This window comes from Embiotoca jacksoni, unplaced genomic scaffold, assembly GCF_022577435.1.
Source record: "Embiotoca jacksoni isolate LCO1_2020_lvr unplaced genomic scaffold, fEmbJac1.0.p SCAF_10, whole genome shotgun sequence".
Lineage (NCBI taxonomy): Eukaryota > Metazoa > Chordata > Actinopteri > Embiotocidae > Embiotoca > Embiotoca jacksoni.
Window position 1 is genome coordinate 15,689,724 of NW_027185230.1, and position 22,665 is coordinate 15,712,388.

General features: G+C 42.3%; 1 protein-coding gene across 1 annotated transcript; it reads right to left on the reverse strand.

Annotated features, from left to right (window-relative positions):
• Positions 1-650: 650 nt before the first annotated feature.
• camsap1a (calmodulin regulated spectrin-associated protein 1a) lies at positions 651-21,798 on the reverse strand. The gene is given in 21 exon segments (XM_069169391.1): positions 651-2,077; positions 2,079-2,201; positions 2,332-2,450; positions 3,224-3,345; positions 3,441-3,528; positions 3,867-3,929; positions 4,109-4,317; positions 4,449-4,585; positions 4,672-6,985; positions 7,148-7,232; positions 7,500-7,585; positions 7,964-8,090; positions 8,258-8,354; positions 8,640-8,779; positions 9,130-9,271; positions 10,811-10,843; positions 12,083-12,163; positions 12,252-12,413; positions 13,599-13,861; positions 20,721-20,911; positions 21,457-21,798. Coding segments are annotated over 20 exon segments (4,749 nt in total). The 5' UTR covers position 20,911; positions 21,457-21,798; the 3' UTR covers positions 651-1,909.
• Positions 21,799-22,665: the final 867 nt, after the last annotated feature.

Here is a 22,665-nt window from a genome sequence, read left to right on the forward strand (position 1 = left end):
TTGAGGACTTTGAAGAACCCGTTTTCAGCAGTTACAGTGGTGTTAAACGTGAATCTTTAAAACCAATCTGAGGTCATGTGCAGTCTGAAGATTTTCAAAAACTTCAGCATTTCTGTAATCGTGACTGTGTCTCCCTTCTTGGAATAAATATTGCTGTAAATTGTAGTGCCACATGCAGCACTTTCAGATCAAAGGTGCCTCATTAGGCCATAAAATGTGTTTTTCCTGGTGCTCTCAATTTCAAATGTCCTTTGGGAAACTGCAGTTCGGCTCTAAATGAGCCTACCGTAACTTGATTGCAGAGTAATTCTGATATTTAGGGAGTGTTTTTTTGGTCCACTTCCAGACCAGAACACAACCTTTAGCTCATCTATTGTTCCTCTGATAATTGGCTTTATGCGTTCCAACTATTTATTAATTTATTTAATTTCTCGTTTTGTCGTTTAACTTCCTGCTGCCTTTGCCGGCTATAAAGTGTTCAGTAGTTCATGTGTGAACCGCCTCAACACCATATCCGTTAGAGACAGAATGGGAATAAAAAACAGCAGGAGACATATTAGAAGAAAAAGACCAGGGGAAAGACAGATGATCAAAACAAGGAAGTGATGAGCTGATGCACACACCCACAAATTCACACAAGCCACTACAACTTTAGCAAGAAAACGCACGTAGTTGCATTTTATTATATCTCTTTAAAATAAATAAACATACAATATAACACAATGAAATAAAACTCGTAACATCTCTGAACGCCTGTAAAGGAATAAACCTCAAAATAGTGCCTGCTTTTTTAGTAAACATAAAACTTGTACGTAATGTACAAAAAATACTACTCAAAAATGTACAAAATGCAGCAAACGAATATCAAGTATTGTGCGGTTTTTCCCAAACATCATACCAGCCGCTGACAATCAGTTGTTGCAGGGAAATTACGAGTGCTGAGCGCCAGAAGCTACAATAAAAATGAGCATCTCACCAGAAACCAGTGAGCAGTTAATGAGCAGCTAAGTGGCGTAGCTCAGTCGTTTTGGTTCAGCATTACGACCCAGTCAGAGATCCCGGACGGCTCGTGTGAAGTTAATATAATAGGACGCACTACTGATATGGTATGATATCCTGTTGGGATTAAATACTGGTACAAGTTCCCTTAGTGTAAAAACATTATTTGTCTCCCACCATCACAGCAGCACAGCTTACAAATGAAAACAAAACCAGTTGTTCTGTTGCATGACAGACGTTTTAAAGCATAATCAAGAGAGTGAACACATTCAGGGCCAACGTTCCCCTTCCCTAACACAAAGACTCACACACTTCCCCAAACACACTAAATAGAAAAACTAGACTAGACGTTACCACGGACTGACATCCACCCCATACGTACGTAAAAATGTCTGCTCACAGCTCCCTCTTCATAAAACCAGCAGTAGAAGTGATCTGTGTGTGCAGCCTGGATTAATCACAGCAGTCGGGTAGGTTTTTGTTTTTTTTGCTGAGCTGAAGAAGCAAACTTTACAAGACAAGTTCACCCCTGCCTGTATGTAGTTGCACTTAGAATCAGTAGGACGCCTCCTACTGGAAGCAGACTCAGTAGTACTCGACTTCAGGGTCCAGTTTCTCTTCTCTGCTACATAAGAATCCATCATCAGTAGTGCCCAATCGACGTAGGACGTACAGTACCTACAAATCAAAACACTGAAGTGTTACATGCAGAATAAAAAGCTAAGAAAATAAAAACACACAGCACGTTGAGTAGGCAGGTGTTTCACATCCTCACACCGCCACAGACTGACATCTTCATTTAAGACAACATCTAACTCCGCCTCCTCTCTGATGACGCGTCGGTCATCTCCAGGATTATTGGGTCCTGCCCAACAGTAGTAGATAGATCAGAAACAACTGTCCCTCGCTGTCACTTCCGCCGGGCGCTCCCGGGTCTCCTGACCTGCCAGAGTTGATTGTGGATGGTGAGGGCGTCCACGCTGACCGACACACTCTTAGCGGGGATGACATTGAACTGCTTGCGGTCTGAGCTGTACTTGTAGAGCTTGTCGATCATCTTGCGGGTGATTGCGCGCGGGTCCCGTGCCCGTGAACTTGACGATCTCCTCGGTGTCCGGTGAGTACGAGTAAATGCCGCGGAACTGGCAGCCGCCGTCACGGAAGAGGATGATCAGGTGATTGGACTCGCACTTTTCCAGCTCCTGCGGGAGAGAAATGAATGTGGCAAAACGTTATATACAAAGTATGAGAGTAATACATACACAAAAAATGTAAACTCTACAACTCAACTCTACATCTTTTACACATTCAAAATGAGTAACCATCACTGACCTCAAGAATAACATTCTTCTGGACCTCATTCACCTTCCCAGCCAGGCAGCAGTGGGCGATGGCATTGATGATGATCGGCTTGTTGGATTTAGAGCTCGGCTCCTTGAAGAGTTTAGGACCTTTAAACAAAAAAAAAGAAAAAGGATGAATAAAAGACATAAATGCAAGTCTTTAATGGTTTAAAAGAAGAGCTTAGAACAGAATAGGAATCACACAGCTTTAATCATTTTACCCAGAAATGAACACGTTTTCGAGCCCTCTGTTTAACACATTCAATAAACAGACTGATGACTTCTGTCCAGCAGCAGTTAGTGAAAAACAAACTTTTGTGTGGTGTCCTCCAACAGCTGCAGCTTCGTCAGACACCTTAATTTGAAATTCTTTACATCAGTGGTCCCGCCCCTTCCTCTCTGTAGCCACGTTAGCGAACATTTAGGGTGAAAACTCTTCTGCATTTCACACTTTCGGGAACATATAGTGCACTGCAAGTTTCCGTACTTGACAGAACGCACTTATGCACTCCAAATAATGAGTGTTAGTACATAAGTACAGTATTTGGCACACAGCAGCTGAGAGCAGGGCCTGGTACACTGACTTTCTGGAGTCTCCACTTGCTGCTTGGCCACCTTGTGGTAGCGTCCAGGAAGTAAATGGCCTGACTATGAACAAGTTAAAGCACATAACCCCACAACTGTTCTGAATACATTTAGTTTTATCTGCAAATTAAACAAGCGTGCTAAATGCTAAGATGATTGACTGTTAAAACAAATATGACAGTGGTATCAATATTCTTTTGTAACTCTTTTGAAGCATTTACCAAAATTGTGACACAATCCATTTCCTATCCTTTTAAGCAAATGATTGTTTGGTCTTTCTCTGCGTTTTCACTCACCGTTGTACTCAGTTGAAGTGATGGAAGATGCAATGGATCCGTTCTCCCAGTCCCTCTCCATGTTCCTGCTGGACGCCCTGCTCAGCAGGGGGAACGACTCCACGGAGCACACAGATCCAGCCCTAGGAGACACACTTACAAGTCAATCAAATAACTACAAGGAAACGGAGGAAGGAAACAGATTCTCATCTGTGCATTTATACAGAGGAATTCTCACCTGTGCGCCTCCGTGCCTCCAGAGATGACGCTGTCTGCCTCGGTCGCCAAAGAGAGTGTCGATCCTCGATGACTGCCGCCCAGACCAGCTGAAAATGGACATAAGGATGCATGGATTTAGTATCCATCACTGTTTTAAATTAAATAAAATTACTGTTTGCCCCATTCAACAAGCACTGACTGTGATTTATAATATTAAGTTCCCCCAAATTCTAATAGTAAACAACCCTGTGACTCAAATGACATAAAGAAAGCTGCACATAACTCAAGAAAAAGACAAATGGATCCAATGATGTCTGCTCTAAAACACTGGTTGCTGCCTTGTGTGTAATTCATGGCTGACTTCCAGAAAATGTGTTGCATCCACTATTTTCATCGGCTGTGTGTGCTTGACATCCCATCATGCAGAGCAGGTTAGAAGGTTCACCTCCCCTGCAGCCTGCTGCTGAGCCCTGGGCTTTGATCAACATGGACACCTTCAGAGATTTACCTGTGCGACACATATACACAACACTCAGAGGACGGCAGCGAGCACACAAGTGAACCGAACGCACACAACAGCCCGTCAGGTCACGTAACACCATGTAGACAAGCACGCAGACAATAATGAAGATGACGTAGAGCAATAGAGAAAAATACACACTGCTCAGGTACAAGAGATGTTCTTACATGTGGTGGATCCCTTTAAGAGGCCGCCGGACTCCTCACGGTGCAGTGATTTAGGCCTGTTCCTGCGGGATTTAGTCCGTGGGAGGGGCTTGACCAGGCCTTGCTCCTCCATCAAAGCTTGCTGCTTCCTCTGCAGGTATTCCTGTTTAATTAGCTCCCGGCGTGCTTTCTCTTCCTCCTTGCGGACACGCTCCTCTTCTGCCTTACGCCTTGAGCAAAAAGAGGGAGAGATAAGACTTCAATCTTGTGACAAATATATATCCTCACACACACACACACACACACACACACACCTTTGACAAGTTGGCATCTGTAGTAGTGTGTGAGTTGGGAAACGTACCGGGCCTCATCACGTTTGAGCTCACTGTCGGCTTCCTGCTGCTGTTTGCGTACTCTCGCCTCTTCGGCTTTGCGCTGCTGTTTGAGGAGGAAGGCGGCACGTCGTTTCGCCATTTCGTCCTCTGCCTTCTCTTCATCCTGAAAAATAAGAAATGATGCTTGTGATATGCCGCGTCTTGATTTACACACAGGGGCATCATGAAAATGTTAAATCTGACTTTTACCTTAAAGAAGAAGCCCAACCCATTCTTCTGCTCGCCCTCTACAACGTCCTCCACTGGATCCTTCAGCTCGGCCAAGTCGACCTCAATCAGTTGACCCTTGATCCTGCTGCTCTCGTCCTCAACGAGGATCTCTTTCCCTGAGTCTGCAGCGTTGTTCTCCTCTTCTTCTCCATTGTATGACGGAGATCTGGATGTAATGGACATAACTGATCGGTCCTGTGACTTGGGTTTGTCTGAGAGGCAGCCACTTCCGTCTCCGGTGGCTTCGTGGACTCTGAAGGTGGTTTTCCTCTGAATGCTTCTCTCAATCCTGGAGCTCTCAACCACACTCGCTGTCTCCTGCTCTCCACCGGTGCTTCCTGCAGGACACGTGACGTGGTCAGACTGGAACGAAGCCGTCTTGCTTTCCTTACTTTGTTTCCGCTCCGAGGCTCTGTTGCGTTGGCTGAAGAGCTTGGGAGGACGGCGAGCGGGGGCAGGGCTGCTGTTGCTGATGTCTACAAAGTGAACTGCAAAAGACCTGGAGTCTGAGGTAGAGGACGTCGTTTGCATGGCGTTGGGGGTTGTGCTCGGGTCTAATTGGACAGAGTCTGGAGTAGGTGAGACCGGTCTCTGCTTCATCAGCAGGTCTTGCTGTGAGGAGAGATGCATCATCTGCTGCTGAATAGAACTGATGGCTTCGTTGAGTAGATCGATGGAGCGGGAGCACTCATTAAAACCCGGCTCTGCCACGTTATCCTGAGACAGGGTGTTCAACCTGTTGTCTCTGCTCATCTGTCCTCCCTGTGTCTGACCTGCCTTTGCCTCCACCTTCAGAGCATCAAGACAGGAGTCATCCCTGCACAACTGGGTCTTCGCTCTACTCCTATCAGCAGCTGTTAGTTCAGAGGAGTCCTGGGAGTGTTTCAGGGGTAAAGGAAGTGTCTCGCTCCTCACTCCACCCTTCTTAACAATGTTCAAGAACGCCGCCTTCCCGAGCTTTAGCCTCTGCCTAGCTGAGAGTGTCTCCATCTTCTTCTTCTGATACTCTATTGCACGTCTTTGCTCTTCTAGCTGCATGTGAAGTTGCAGCAGCTCCGAAGGCACAACTGAAGGACTAACCGTCATATTCTTCCCCAACATGGTGCTTGGCTCCTTCCCTTGCCAGGCTGAGCTGGAGTCACTCCTCAGGTGCCAGGAAGGGCATTGGGCGAGCTCGGAGCCATCCGGCGTGGTCTTTTGGGAGCTGCTGGTGCTCGAGTATCCATCACGGAGACCAAGTTTAAGGAGCTTTCTCTCCGCAAAGCTGGTCATCTTGATGCTGGCACTGCCCGAAGCGCTGCAGCTGCTCGCCCAGGACACGGTGCTGGGACAAGGGCTCGAGCGTCCGCTGCTGTCTTCCTTATCCTCCCGCTCGCTCACCTTCGAGTCTTCTCTCAGTTTGGCTGACTCACCTTCTCCCTCTCCGAATTCAGTCATGTCTCCCTCCTCTGAGAACTTTCTCCTTCCTCTCCTCAGCTCCATCTGCTCGTCCTCCTCATCGTCCTCCTCAAGGTCTGCAATGTCGGAGTCAGAGTCATTTCCCTCCTCCAGCACGGAGGAGAAAGAACTGTGGTGGTCCGGCTCTCCCGACAAATGGAGGAAAAAGCCTTGAGGCTGTTTCTTCTCAGACTGAGAGATGCCTGTTGACCCCTCTGTGGGCGGCCTGAGAGAGCACACCTGGGATTTAACAACAGGTGTTGGTGTAAAGGAACTCTTGTTTGACTCAGCCTCTGGGGACTTCCTCTGTGAGGTGCTCGGGACATTCATACTCGCTTTCCGAGCAGCTGCTGCTCCTCTACAGCGACTCTCACCACTCTCCTCCTGCTTGTTCAGGCTGATGCTCTTCTCTTTGGCAGGCTTGGGGACGGCGGGCATCAAAGGCTCCAGATAGTAGCTGTCCGCCTGGCGGTCCAGAGTGAAGGGACCCACGTCAAGACGGGGAGCGCAGGAAGCATTAGAACCCCTTGAGGTGGAGGTGGCACTCTGTATTTCCAGCTCGTCCTGCTCCATGTCACTTCCGATTCTACGTCGGGGAAATGCAGATGGGTGGATAACCGCGACCAGTTCTTCCTCCTCTATTTCTTCCTCTTCGTCCTCTATACGCATGTGACTAAGCAGGCTTTGCCCACTGAGTCTGTGCTGAGGCAGACCTGACCCCAGCATGTGTTTGGGTGTAATGCTCATGATGTTTGAGGCTAAGCTGTCTTTGCTAATGGAGCGAGCGAGGCTGATACTGTCTGTGTCGTCTGCCGGGGCAAAATGCAGGGCATAGGGCACCGGCTGGGACACAGGCCTGGATGGGGGGGGGGGGGGGGGGTGAGAAAATGAGTTAGATGATCTCATGAATCATGGAACAAAGATTTGTCTGTTATATCCATATCTGCTGCCAAATGAAGCGGAGCAAATTCTGTACTGTCAGTACAGAAATTGTGAGGGTTGTAACCCCGCTGCTCACCTCGACCTCCTCTCCGGCCAGGCCAGTATGGAGCCCTGATGTTGCATATCTGCACGGGTCAGAGAGTTGGACCTATTTCTTATCTCTGTACAAAGAAAATATGATTAATATTAGAAAAGACATTTCTAAAACATGCAGCATAACTATTGCTTGATTTCAACAGCCTAACCTTTAAAAAAAGAAATCCGTAAGATAACTGGACAACTTCAAACGTTCACCACGCTAAACTTTCAAATGTTTTTGTTAAAAGTGGGCATTTCAATAAAGATAAAACAAAGGTACTCTCTCTTTTCTCTGTATGAACTTTATTCTTGACTGCTCTGGACACAAAGTCATTTTTTTTTCTTTTTACCTGAAGTGCTCTCCTCAACCGCCTTCCGTTGTCTTTGTCTCAGGGGCAGTAAAGAGTGAGATGGGCTGGACGAGCTCGCTTTAGTGCTGTGAGAGAAAGACAAAGAGGGTAACGTTTTACAATTAAATGTGGTTCTTTTGTATCAGCTGAATGGCAACAAAAATATTGGACTGTAATGTCCATATAGGTTGTTCATATCAGTGACTTTTTGCCACTTTAACTAGTGTATAGGTACTAAAAATGTGTCATATAATTCCCTGAAGTGTTCTATCTTAGGTTTTACATTACAAGGACACAAACACGCAAATTGACAAATGCTATTGACAAGAACAAACCAAAGTGGTGTAATAAGACCTTTCTCAGGACTCCAATATGAAAGAACTACAGTAAGTTAATCTGTGATTTGTAAGTGTGAATCTGTTTCTGTGTGGTGTTACTGAAGAAAACCAAATACTCCAGGATACCTGTGGTCAGGACTTGGGGGCGTGCTCAACATGTCGGCAGAGTTAGATGAAGACAGAAAACTTCGTTTGGTGACGTTGGAGATGGGTACGTAGGATCGAGAAGTTTTAGGCTGCAGCAAAAGTCTCACTATAAAAATAGAAGGAGATACTAAACATTAAAATATATCCCATAACACATTGAACAGTTGTTTAAAAAAGCCATCAAATTTACATATTTTTTCCGCATTTAAACAAAATCATTGTTTAACAGTAAATTTAAAAAAGTAATACATTAAAGTAGAGAGTGTGTTATACCATCTTTGATTTCCTGAAGGTCCCTGGGCTGAACAAAGTCTGGTTTCACACTCTCAAACCACCAGAAAAGCTCAGCAATGAAGACCATTACATTATTCTGCAAAACACAATTACCGATGTCACGGTCAACAGCAAGACATGTAGGTTCTGCTTAACAGAACATTTACAGTAAAATCTATTTAATATCAGCCACCATAAAGTACAAACTTTTCATTTGTTCAAAAAATAATAATTTGACTAATATTCAAAGCACATAATAGCACAATTTTCTGATTACTATAAAATCACCATCAATTAACTTTTAAAGTAACTATAAAGTATTTTGATTACAAAGGTGTTCTTTTGCCACGCAGTCAGACTTTGAGGATTTTTTTAGGCTCACCTTTAGTACAGGAGGAGAGTACAGCAGGTCCTCAGGCTTCAGGTAGAAGCATTTGTTCAGGTACTCGTTAGAAAACTCCTTCAGTATCTGGATGTTGTACACACTGTCTGCTATGGAGGGAACCTCTTTCAGACAGATGTCTGCACAGAAAAGAGCAAAGGTCAGTGCTATCAGGCTAATACTGCACATTGTGTTCCTGTTTCAAACTTCTTTTCTTGTGGGAGATTGGTTTATTAAAGGAATTTGATACCACTCTCCTATCTGTACACTACATATGAGGTTAGAGCTAGCAGGCTAATAGCTGAGCTTAGTGTAAAAACGTCAAGCAGGCAAATTTAGCTTTGGCTGGATCTGGGAGGAAACAAAAAAAAGAGCCATAAGCTATTAATCAGTGAGCAAATTAAACGTCTCCCGGAGAGCAGTATGGATCTTGTCATTTAAATCTTAGCAAGAAGGCCAATAATTGTTTTTCAGCCCAGTGTTTCCGTACCTTCCAGTCTGACGAGTTCTGGGCAATAGAAGTGGATCGCAGTGAGCAGAGCTGTGCCGTCACACACATCCTTCAGCAGGTCGTCCAGCAGGGGGAAGTGCTGAAGTGTCCGACCTGACAGGTGATCTCTGCGGTAACGCACCTACACAGCAAAGAGAGGGTCCAAGTTTATCCACAAAGTCCACAAATTTATCTCATCAAACACAGTCACATGCTCACACACAGACAACAATTCTCACTTTGTAAACTATTCTCTGCCTCTCTTTAACACACATACTGTAAATTAGGTGTCTGTAAATGGTGTGTAGTGCTGCATATCCTCTATTTATGTGGTATAAGATCAGATCAGGTGGAGCTTTGGGTCTTTTAGCGGAGCGCCTTGTACAATTCACCTTTTATGTGGTACACTAATGTGTCTGATGCCTCATAAGGAAGACACACATTCATCATGGAAACCATTAAGGATGTTCATGATGTTCAGGTATGACAGTTTAACTAGGAATAAGATGGATTTAGTAGTTGGTCAATATGACAGAAAAAAAAAAAGGTCAGAATGAAATAAAGAAAAGGGGTCGATAGTGGGTACATTACCACTTGAGAGAACTCCACAGGCTCCAATAAGCAATGGACCAGAGCATGCAATATATCAGGCTGGTGAGGGAAGAAAGAAATGATTGGGAGGAAGTTAATGACGAACTGAGACAAGCCATGAGTGGACAAGTGGAGCCATTAAGACACTGGGCTCCACATGTGTTGGTTTATGTGTTTGAAGTGCCTGGTAGTTCACTTCAGCTCTGCTGGATAATGACAAAGGAGGAAATATAGAGATAGAGAAGTATGTGGATGCTTCCGGGGAGGCAGTTGATGAATGCAAAATCCGAGCTGAAAACTGAAGGAATTGCTAAAGGGTTTTAAAGTAAAAGCAAATTAGCACAGAAAAAAAAAAGTCTTATGCGCTTGATGTTTCTTTTTTGGACACTAAGGGGCACTGTCATCTTCACTATACACATTACTGCATTTATACATCAACATATTCTCTATGAAAACCAGAGACTGCATATAAAAGTGGACGTAGCTTTCGGGTCGATCACAGAGTGCCGCTGAAGGTTGGTTCTAAAAAGCGTCCGGCTCCATAGACTCCCATTCAACTTCTCTTCAACTTCTTTTTGCAAGTTATTTCGGTTTTGCTAGATTAAGTTGCTTAATCTTATTAGTTTTCTGGCGGTCCATATGAAAATAATCCCGTCATTAATTCTAAAATAAGAAAAAGCAGTGTTCATGGGGTCGTGTCTGATTGTTTGATTGACAGGCCTGTGGTGCAGTCAGGCTACGGCTATTGGTGGGCGGGATGTAGTATGGCCGGGTTTCCAATCAGATTGAGTCGCCCCTCCAAATTCGCCCAATGGTCACTTCTGGCTCCAAACTAGCAAGATGGCATCGGCCAATATCTCACAAACCAACTGGCGATGTCACTGTTGGTTGATAAAAACGCTTTAAATTCATGTCTGGCTTTTTTTTTCTTAATCTTAATCCCAATAGAAATAGAAATTATTTTTTACCCTCCTTCCCTAATGTTCTGTCCCTTCTGACACTGACACACACAACAACAACAACAACACACACCTCAAACAGACACACATACAGTACAGTCACACAGGAGATCACAAGCAGTTGCACTTACAGGTACAAGCTTCCAATACCATTTGGAGGGAGACTAGTATCCAAGAGGCACATAAGGAAGGAATGTGGAGGGGGAAACACAAACAGGAAGAGCAGCAGACAAGTCAAGGGTCAGATACTTTGACAAGGAATCAGATTATCTCCTGTTAGAAGGAGATAGATCTGATCTTAAAGAGAAGTGGAAAGGATGACAGTGAAAGAGTCCAGAAAGACTAGTTTTAGAAGAACAGAAAAAAAAAAAAAAAAAAAAGCAACCCCGCAAACATTTGAAACATGGTTGAAGAAATCGCTCAACAACACACTGCGCTAACACTTGTCTGTTAACAATACAGTGTGTCAACTCAAAAGGTGATTCCACAAAACACGGAGGGTTTCAAATTGCTTCGGAGGCAGAAAGAGAGACATGATCCGCACTTGTCGTGACTCAGTTACATCTGAATACAGATATGACCTTTAGATTAAATGTGATTTGTAATATTTTAACCTCAAAATTTGCCATCATCTAAACAACATTTTGTTTTAAGTAATCCAGTGATAACTGTCTATGACTACATTGCACAAAAAAACGCTAACAGCTAATTCAGCGTACTTTTAATGGTGCCAAAATGCATACAAATATAGCCTAAAAATGGGTTTCCCAAGTTGTAGCCCATTGCTAACGAACTGAACATTATACTTTAAAAAAAAACAACTAATTATTGAGACAACTTTCAAAATATAGAACATGATACGACATATTATATATAACAAAGATTAAAAATGGGAGTTATAAATGGGGGACTCACAATATCACTTTGAAAAACACAAAGCACTTATTTCACCAAAGCTTCCTCTGGGTCTTTTTTTTGTTTAATTTGATGTTTGGTTTACCTAATTTGTAATTTCTGACACACATCAGACCCACCGCTGTGGAAGACCCATGCCCCCTGCACAGTTCATTTATCCAGCGTAGCGTAGAGCCCGACCCTCTCAAACCCGCTGTCATAACTAAATAATATGAGCCTGCATCAACCTGATTGGGTCGAGCCTGACAGATAATGTTTACACATCATCAGCCCAACCCTTCAGTGAAAGCACCTAATGAGCATATGTGTAACATCACAGCCAGAAGGACAACAGACAAAGATGACATCAACATCACTAAAGAAAGACACAATTAAACACAGAAAGCTTTTTTTTTTTTTTTTTTTTCTAAAACAGTGAGTGAAGTGGGAGACAAAGGGAGAGTGAGATGAGGCAAAAAAAACCAACAAAGAGACACACAGTGTTTTACCTTCTGGTGACTGGGTGAATCCAGCATATGTTGCTTCATTTTACACTCTTTCTCTGTGATCTCCCTCATCTTTAAGTTCACCTGAAGCGACAAAGATGCTTCGGGTCAGCGCGGACAGTAAAACACACACACAGCCGTTGATGTTGACACCCGCGTGTGCAGCTGTTACCTTGTTTATCCAGAAGACCATCGCGTCCACCAGGTCAAAAGGAAGCTCCTTGGAGGCACTGAAGTTTGAAAAGCGCTTGACACTGAAAACCACCTTCTCTATGCTGATCATCTCCACCGTGTAGGCCATCATCAGGGCATCAATGAGGTGGATGTGGGAGCTCTGGTAAAACAGACATTTTGAGTTGTCTTTGAATGTAACCATGGAAACATGAACACAGATTTGGTATCACATTCCTGCTCCATATCACTGAGAATCTACCTTTTTATTAATATCCCTATAGAATTAGAAAATCAACTTACTGTTACAGGTCTGTTGATAATATAGAAGCAAACTAAATGAAAATGTGTGTGTTAACATTTGCCTGTTTTGCTGGAAGCCAGGCAGATTGACATATTTATTTACATTTAAACAGAAATGATGGAAATCGCTGGAATATGAACAATTCTTTCTTAAACCCTTTGTGGATGATGGTTTGATAGACTCCTGATAGATTAAATTAGTGGGTGTTTCAACGGTCTCGAAACTCTTCAGAGTCTCTACGTGAGCTTGAATTTTTGTAAGCAAGAGCAAAGACCACATTCATATACTGACACCTATATATTTCTGACAATTGCTGCTTCTCAGCCAGCTCATGTCCTGTTGAGTTTTCGAACCTGTGGGATGCGGCCTCTGCCTCTCAGAGTGGGTTCATAATGAATTAAAAGAAAAGTGCTGCGCCTTTGCTTCATTTTGCCTCATGAATATTTTAGTTACAGATTCTAAAACCTGCAAAAAACAGTCCAATCCACACGAGTGCATTATTTATTGCAATACAGCTGGCTCACATTTGGCTCTGGAAAGTAAAGCCATATTAGCTTGTTGCCAGATGGTGAGTGTGGTTTGGCGCATTCACCAGGTTATACCACTGCAGAGAATACACCTTCATTTACAGAAACCTGAATGTTTCCTGACAAATGTATTAGCTAGTAATTGTTAAACTCGTATTTTATGATATTTTTGGAAAGCTTCAAACTACAATCACAGCAAAGACTGAAGCTGTGAGCTAAAGTTAGTCAAAGCCAGGCTGGAAATCAGTTGCCAATTTGCAAATCCAGCAGACAAGGAGGAACCGTGTGTCAGGTCACCTGATGAATGTAAGTCCAACTTCACTCTTTTTAACTCATGTTCATTCAAAATCGGTAAATGCCTTTTTAGATGCTAGAAACAACCTCATAGTTTGACAACTAGAAGAGGAAACAGGAAGCAGGCAGTGATGTGTTAATCAGTCGACTTCTACAATGCACTAACTAATTTGTTAATTTTCTGCTATCACTGGTTGTTAACTTGGCATAAGCTAGTACCAACCATTTTGATGGGAGACGAGCCGAGATCCAGATCAGACACAGGTGTGTTGTCGGCCTCCAGGACATAGATGCCTTTCCTGGACAAGGCCTGGATGACAGACTGGTGGCTTTGGAGCGAGGCGGCCTGCTCAGCGTGAAGGATGAGCCCGCACACACGGCAGTAGAGCTCTCCGGACAGCAGCAGGCGGATGATGGGCGGCTTGATGTGCTCCTGCTCATACTGGTCAGTATAGAAGGGGTCCTGTAGGTCTGTAGGAATGTGATCTGGGAAGAGGAACGATGACAACATGTATTGTTAAATCATTTAATGTCTACTTCATGAAAGATACAATGTGAGCATGTAAGGTTATTTTTTTTTTTACCCATCAAAGTTGTACAAGTCCAAAAATCACACCATACAGTCATGCTCAAACTATTTATGTTCAGCCACGTGTCCCCCACTGCCTCACCGCATTATGTAACAAAGAAGCTGACAGGATGCAGATTTTCAAGGTATTAGACTGTCTAAGGAGAAACCAGTTCAAGAGTAAAGCGCTGAGACAAAGTCAATAGTTAAAAAGCATGCCAGGAAACGACGCAGCCACCCGATAGGTGGACCGGAGGCTTTAAGCCAATGAGCCACCAGGACTTAGTGGTGATAGTTAAGCTGATGGTGTTGTCCCAGCCAGCCTGGGGTTTTCCTGCTCATGGACAGACACAAGGGGAAGCTATTTTTATATGACTTGGGCAGGTTAATCCAAAGGTAAAGTGTGAAGCACTCACAAAAAAAGATTTCCAGCGCTTTCTGCGAGGCAACAAGACAAACATCTGATAAGAGTTAGCAACTGCTATGGTTCAGCATAGGATGATGACAAACTGGCTATTTTTTTTAAACTTAAACTCTTAATATTACAGAATTGAACCTATAACGAGAGACTATTTTGCAGCCCGGGTCTTATTTTAGCAGTTCTGTCCATTACATAGTCAGGATTGATTACAATTTCCTTTGCAGATAAATAGCAGAGATATATGGGAAGCTCATTTTGTTGTAATGACTATTACAGGATCGAGAGGATCGATAGCACTCGTGTCTGTCCAACTGGAGCCTTCGCATAAGGACTGGAAGCAGGAGCAAACAGCTAGCCTGACTAAGCCCAATCATTTTTGATACCGGTGTTGATACCTTTTACACACTCATAACAGTTTCATAACATTAGTTGCATCAAACTGATAAAATAAAGCCACACTTTTGACCTCCTCTTATAAATTTTTGTACACCTATTTTTTTTTTCCCTGCATGCCTCTATAACATATCAAGTTAAGACAGCCAATCACAAGCATCATTAGATCTTTGTACATGCATGTTTATTGCAGTAAACAGGTTGAGAATTTACTTGTGATGGTGGGTTGTGCTGTGTGTGACTGATGTGCATGGAGAGACTGATGGGGATTAAATGGGGGAGAGTGTAACCCAGGTTATATTCAGGAGCTACAGTAGCACAGATGTTTGACTATTGGTAGACACTACAATTTACCAAGGTTCCCTAAACGCCTCGAAGTATAAAAGAAATCAGTCAACCAGCACCGCTTGACCTCAGTGATTAACCTGTTATATCTTGTTTAATGAAGCTTCAGAAAGGACCAAAGAAGATTTCCTGGACATTAAACCACATATAGTGACATTTTTTTGTGTTCACCCCCGTTTCCAATCTTTATGCTAAGCTAAGCTAACTGCCTCTGACTCTTGCTTCATAGTCACAGAATAATATCGATCGTCTCATCTAACTGTCAGCAGAAAGTGGGTAAGTTTATCTCCCAGGATTATTCCTTTGACAATAGAGCAGCCTCACAGGCAGCCAGCCGGGATAAACATCCATTAGGTTGTGCTGAGTCGCTTTGTCGTTCAACTTTGACTGGGCATAAAATTGGAGTGGTGCACACGCACAGTTTTAAAATGCAATGGAAGATCGAAATGGTCATTTTGTTTAAATTTCAAAGTCACAAGTGCAGATCTCAGTAACTATAATGATGCATGAAACGATAAGAATGGAGATTAAAAACTAAGAGAATAAGAAAGAGGCTAAACATCTCTACCTGCATCAATATTGAACCGTTTTAAAAACCATTAAAGCAGAGTTAACGAAAGCCTTCTTTTCCCTCTCGTTCTGCTTCACATTAGCGGCCATACTGACTGAAAACTGGAAAACACACACACACAGCAGGCTCAGCTTGGAACTAGAGCACACTGTGAAGACCTCAGCTGCATCCCTCACAACAGACTGCCTCCTTGGCACAGTCTGCATACAGGATCTACCTCCCTCTCGGCTGAGGTAGCGCTGCCATATGTGCATGACAATCCTATATCATGTAAAAGAATACTCATTGTGCCCGCATCCAGGTCTGATTTCATCTGTCTTGTTTTCCTCCAGCTCCCACCAAACACCCTACTCTTCACCCTCTCACTCCCTCAGCCTCCGCCATCCCAGAATGCCACGTCGTCCTCCCTGGTTGCCTTGGAGATGGTGGTGGGGAATGCCAGCGTGGTCGGAGGTGGGGGCTGGGTTGGTGTCCCATCTACTGCTCACTGGATCGTTTTATGGACCCGGACATCAGGAGGCGTGTGTGTGTGTGTGTGTGTGTGTGTGTGTGTGTGTGTGTGTGTGTGTGTGTGTGTGTGTGTGTGTGTGTGTGTGGTAGGAAGAATCAGGGGGAGCCAGGGTCTCCTTTTAACCCTAGTTAACAATACTGCTTAGATATTTATTATGCACCTGATCCAAGCAGTAAAGCCCACCCTGGTGTGCATGTGTGCGGGAAATTAGGAGGAGGGGGTGTGGGGAAAGCCTTTGTCCTTGTTCTTCCAGGCACAATGTCAGATTGACCAGCAGAGATTTGGCTGACAGTCGAGGCAGGACTGCCAGACTCTGAGCTCTGCAGGGGGAAGGATGCAACCAAACTCTCTAATAAGGAAACTTAATGGAGAACCCTCCCTAAACGAGCATGTTGGAAAAACAAAACCTTCAGGCTACACACCTAATAGGCACCCCTAAAAGTCTGATACAGAAAACAATGAAAGGGACCAATTGTTTCATTAATTAGTTATTGTTCCTGTTTGATTTTATGGCACTGGCACATTATTGCATGATGGGATACAAATACTGTGCACACTATCAGGCAGCATCATTTAGAGAAAATCTGTTGTATTATTCATATCCGACTGTATAACAAAACCAACTGATAAATTAGTAAATATTAACTTATTGCAGATATATCAGTATGTCATGATGACTACAAGTCAGACTCAGAAAGGCCCAAAATATGTTTGAGATGGTTTCAGAAACAATGATAACAATAACATTAAAATTACTTTAAATTATTCTGTTCAATACACCTTCATTACAATTCTGACACCAAATTTAAGGGAAATTTAAGGGCTCTATATCCTTGTATTTCCCTTATTTTTATGTAAAACTTAGTATTGGCCAATATTTCCATTTAACAACCATATTATTATCGTCTCAAATATCACTATCAACATTTGTGAAAACATATCTTTGCAAACAGAAATCTAAGAAATATTTAATGCAGAAAATACAGAAATTATACGAGAAGCCCAAAAGTAACCTCCTGGAGCACTAAACACGTTGACAGTTTGTTTATCTGTTTTTACGATTTGCTTATTGAAAATATTAGAATAAATTATATTCCTTGTTAGAATTAAAATCAATAACAAAAAAAATCCAGTGGTCGCTCTACTTTGTTCTGGTCACATACTGGAGAGGTTTCAATGTTTTTCCAAAGGCCATTAATAAACATGTCATGAGTCTAAACAAACAGGCTGTGTTGAACAGAGACGCCTTCGGCTTCAATCCCATTAACCAATTAAAACATGTGACTGGCTGTGGCTGACTTTCCCTCCAGTACACACACAGACTACACATTCATCCCAGCACTGCTGTGTTCGTTACTTTGCACTCTAATTTAATAAGAGTGTTTTGGTTCTTCTCAGTTCAACACTGATTTCTCTATGAACTCAGTTTTTAATCACAGAAAACTAACAAAAATTGGTAAATAGCATTTCAATACAAGATATTGTTTTAAAACCACTAATACAATACAGTTCTGGATTTAGTGCTTTTGGTGTGTGTTGGCATTTTGCACAAATTAAGTAAGATCCCAGTTGTTTGAATCACTACTTTTACGAACTAGATTAATCTCAGATAACCGCAGAATTCACTAACATGTTGCCAAGAACAGACGGAGTATAATATATCCATCAGCTCCTGTCAGTTCGCTGTCTTACAGTGTCACATCGGTCCTTCATATCACCAGGAACCTTGAGTTAACATATTGGAAACAGTCTCCACAGTGAATTAATTAAGTTTCTTCAGAAAACGAAATTGACAGACTAACAATAAAAGAGATACTGTGACCCTAAAACTATATAATTTCAGGTAAATTATCAACAGAAAGTTTGTCTACAAATACCCTATAAATAATATAAATGTATCATTGAAGTCATTTTTCAAGCAGAAATGCCAAACATTTCATAGTTTCAGCTTCTTAATTGTGAAGATTTGACACTCATTTTTCCAATCGAGAAATAAATCTGCAGATAATTTGATAATTTCAATGACTCTTAAGACCACCAAAGGAAATTAAGGTGAATGTTAGCCTGCAATAAAAGGCATGGACTACATAACTGATTATTTTATTCAGCACAGAGGATGGATGTGGAAGGCTAATAAAATTTCTAGGATGCCTAGAATTACAATTATAATGTGATTTGTTTATTAGGTTTCAAACTAGTGTAAAAAAACAACATGTACTATAAGAACTTGAAACCCTGTTACTGTCTATTCTATGAAAGAAAAGTTGTGCAGTTAGACCTACTAATCAGTCTCTTGATTAAAATACTCCTTAATGTGCCTGGCACACTGACGTCACGAGGAGCCAATCAGATTAGGGGCAGCAGGAAGCCTGTTGGGGTGATTGGCATGGTTGGGGGTTTATCATGAGCATCTGATCTCTGCCCTGGAACAACACAGTGTTGGGTAACAGACATGTAAAAGCTTTACCCAACAAAACCGAGCTCACAGTATTTCCAACAATAATAATAAAGCATTAAAATGCTCCAGTTGTATATGTGACATCAGTCAAGCTGATGTGGAGCAACACGAATGTAAGATGTTCAATTATTCAAGTTTATGGTTGTACCTTCACTTTGACAAATAAGATGCATCGCTAAATGTGTTAACATATTTGCAACATAATTTAGTATCCTTCATTTCCATTTTTATGGAATTATAAATCTTGAATTCTACAATTTTGTTTTCCAATCTCAGAGTCAATTTACGGAGTCATCCGCTGCAACACAGGAGACAGCGCTGCAGGGAAGGAAACACTTATACTACAATATGACTGACTCATAAAATGGATATGATGACGGTGAGTTTTCCTTCACTTAATGGCTGCCTCTGTATCTCCTTCCTTAGTGATAAAAAAAAAAAAAAAACTATATAGCTCAGAGAGACATGCAGGGCTGCTCACACTCCTTAGAGAGCAGCCAGTGAGTGACACAAAAACCCACTTTCAAGGAGGAATTTCCAGATATTTACTTCGGGCATGGATATGTGGAGCGATGATCTTTCATGTATTAATAGACCCTCATTGGAGTTGGCAAGGCTAGTGACCCGTGTATAAAAGACTGATCACGAAATGTCAGCCTACGTCTTCACTAACAGACATAAAGCACTGCTCTGTTGTCATGGTATCAAAATCTCTCCCTCAGAAAGTTGGTTTACATTTTTGGACCACAAAACAAAGATTATGACACTGAATAATCTGTTTGTGATAACTGATAGATCTATAATTGTAAACAGGATAATAGATTTGTAAGTATATCTGTCAACCATATTAATCTATACATAAGTCTATAGACACTTCCTGTTCCTACCAAATTACGGCACATGACATTTTCTCTTTTTTTAAACAAAATATTGATCACAATATTTCTAAATCTCTTTATGCATAGTTGCAGTTAACACATCTGTCAACATTATCTGATGTTGAAAGCAGAGTTTCCTGCATCATTAGGTCGCACAAATGGAGTACTGTGCCTTAAAACAAAGAGCACTATATACATTTTTAAAAAGTAAAATGCCAACTTTTATGAGAACAAATGCGTAATTCCACAGAGGAAATAGCATATATATAATGAGTGTGACTGTCGATGACTGAAAGCTGTCTGCTAAATAAATTGATCCAGAGATCCAGGATGCATAGATGTGAGTGGCTGAGGTAAACAGTACTTAAGTACTGTATATCAAATATTATCACAAATAGTAAAAATAAAATGCCCATAATAATTTCCTGAGGCCCAAGGTGATGTTTTCAAATACCCTTTTTGTGTCTGATTCAGTTTAATATCTCATTCTATAAAGAAAATAATCAAACCTTTACATTTGAGGAGTTGGTATTTGTTAATGTTTTGGTATTTTTGGTTGAAAGGCGACTTAAATGATCATTATTTGTCCAAAAGTTGTAATACTTATCAATCGAGTAATCGTTTGTCAGGATAGCAGCAGCAGAAGTTTTACCCAGGTTTGATTATGACCATGGCTCTTTATCACGTCATACCTCTTTCCACTGTAAACTATCTAATAATCTGCATAGTTTTCATTGACACCCAACTGCTAAGTATAATATTTAATAATACATGTGCTGCAATGTACTTGCCATGCTTTGTAAAAGTGATATAAAAAATTGCTGCTAAATAAATCTGTTGTTATTTAGTCCTTGGCAAGACAGTAAGCCAATGGAGGACCTTATGTCACTGTTTAGGCTTCATTAACAGGATTCAAGCTACAAAATTGCACAAATAAACATAAGCTGTAACATGTACAGCTGCTCATATATGACCAGAAAAAACATTGACAGAGTCTCTAAGTGAACCACCGGGTCGGCCACATAGCCACACAACACTAATTGTCTACATCTCGTAATCAGAGTTCAGGTCATGCCCAGGTGACGTTTGTTCCAATAAATTAATAAAGCAAACAAAAGCACATCGTGCAGTAACCACCATGAGAAAACGGCCATCCTTCAAGGTGTCGTGAGTGCCTGGAAGAGTCAGAGAAAGCCTTACCTATACCGTAGGCTTTGGCAAACAACCAGCGGAGATTTGCGTCTATTTTGGCCCTTGCAGAGTCGTAGAGCTCCAGCGGTACAACCTGAGCCTCCATGCCGCTTCCTCCTCCTCCTCCTCCTCCATCGTCCTCATCTGCTGCTCCTCTCCTCCAGGTGCTGTCCCTGCCAGCACTCACCTCCACATCCATCCTGCACGGAGAGACACAGAAACATCAACAGCATTACATCATCGATATGAACAACAACAACAACAACAACAACAACTGGGGCCTGGGCTCGCGATTAGAAACACGTTAGACTCACCTTGTGTGACCTGCTCGTGCTGCAGGTTGTCTCTGCTCACAGTCAGCAGGATTAAAAGGGCACGACCCCTCATCCACGCACGTTTAAATCCCACCCAAACACCACATATTTATTTACACGTCGTTTCAGCTTGATCACCAGGTGCTGCGTTCAAGTGCATGTGAGGCAACACTTTTGGACGTAAAATAAAGCGCTGTAGTTTTGCTACCCTTTAATTTTATTAAACAAAATGTGAGCGTATCTGACAGCTTCCGTGCTGCGTTTCGTAGCTCGCCGGGGGCGGAGGGTGGGGGTCTTGACGGATGACCGTTAACCGAGCACCGCTAAGTTTCACCGTACCAACCGTAGGTTAGCTGGCTAAACTGCGCACACACCCACGAAATTGAAGACGACAAAAAAATATATATATATATATATAACAAGAGACTCACCTCTAGGAGCACATTTGGGACCTCTCCGCAGCTTTACTACTTTTTTTTTTTTGAGACGGGATTATTGTTTAAAACGCCGACATGCTGGCCCAGGCTTCCGCTCACGGTTAAATAACGGAGACTCCTCCCTGGCAAACGACACAAATCTCCGGCCTCTCAGGATAAAGCTGCGGTCTGCCGGCCGACGGTCGGTAATCCAATAATCTAAGAAAAAAATCTTAGATTGGCAACCATCCGGAAGTCTATTTTTTTGAGTAAATTATTGATGTCCAAATGTCGGTTGTTTCACGGTGAGGCTGTCATCGCCTCTGACGGAGCTGCCCGAGCAGTCCTGTTGTCGGAGCCTGTCTCTATGGGGACGGGTGTTACCTCCAGTAAAGCTCCGGTGCAACACAAATGTCCACCGCCAGAGGGCGCTGCAGGTCTGTGGAGAGCACGGACCGCAGGTGGAGAGAGGAGGTGGAGAGGGGACAGGTGAGCCACCATAAAGGATGATGAACCATCTCATACATTAACATTTAGGCCACTACACAGACCCTGTCGACAAGAATTTCACATTTTTGCTTGATTAAGATAAAACATTTCACTTCAATTTGACAATGGAAGACAGGAAAAATAAAATCCTTGTATTTCATGTAAAAAAAACAACAACAAAAAACTGTTTGTTCCCATTTTCAGTGTTTTTTTTTAACTTTAGATATACAAATTTAAATTATTTTCCAGTTGTCTGCACGGCTAACAACTGATAGGTTTCCCATGTTTGCCACATGGGACACACGTGATCAAATGGGGACATGTGGAAACATATAGCTTCACACATTACATCATGAAAATGTTCCAAGACAACATGTTTCTCGAGCAAAAACACACGTGGACATGTGTCATGGGGTCACGTGATCACATGAGAAATGCATGTGTTTTTTCTGTAAGGGTATGTAACCAAATTGGTGGTCGACTGTAAAAATAAATTTAACACCTTTGGAGAAGTGAATATCAGATTCTTAAAATCCATTGAGCATTTTTATGGTTGAAATTAACTCTCCATGTCACCCTCGGATAACATCGACTGGAAAATGTCATGAAGAACTGAGGCATATACCCTCTCAATTGAATTCAGTTTTGCTTTATTGATGTTAATGTTTCAAAATACACCTGTAAGAATAAAAAACACAGTTTATAAAAAAATTGGGACAGTAAACAATAAAATTA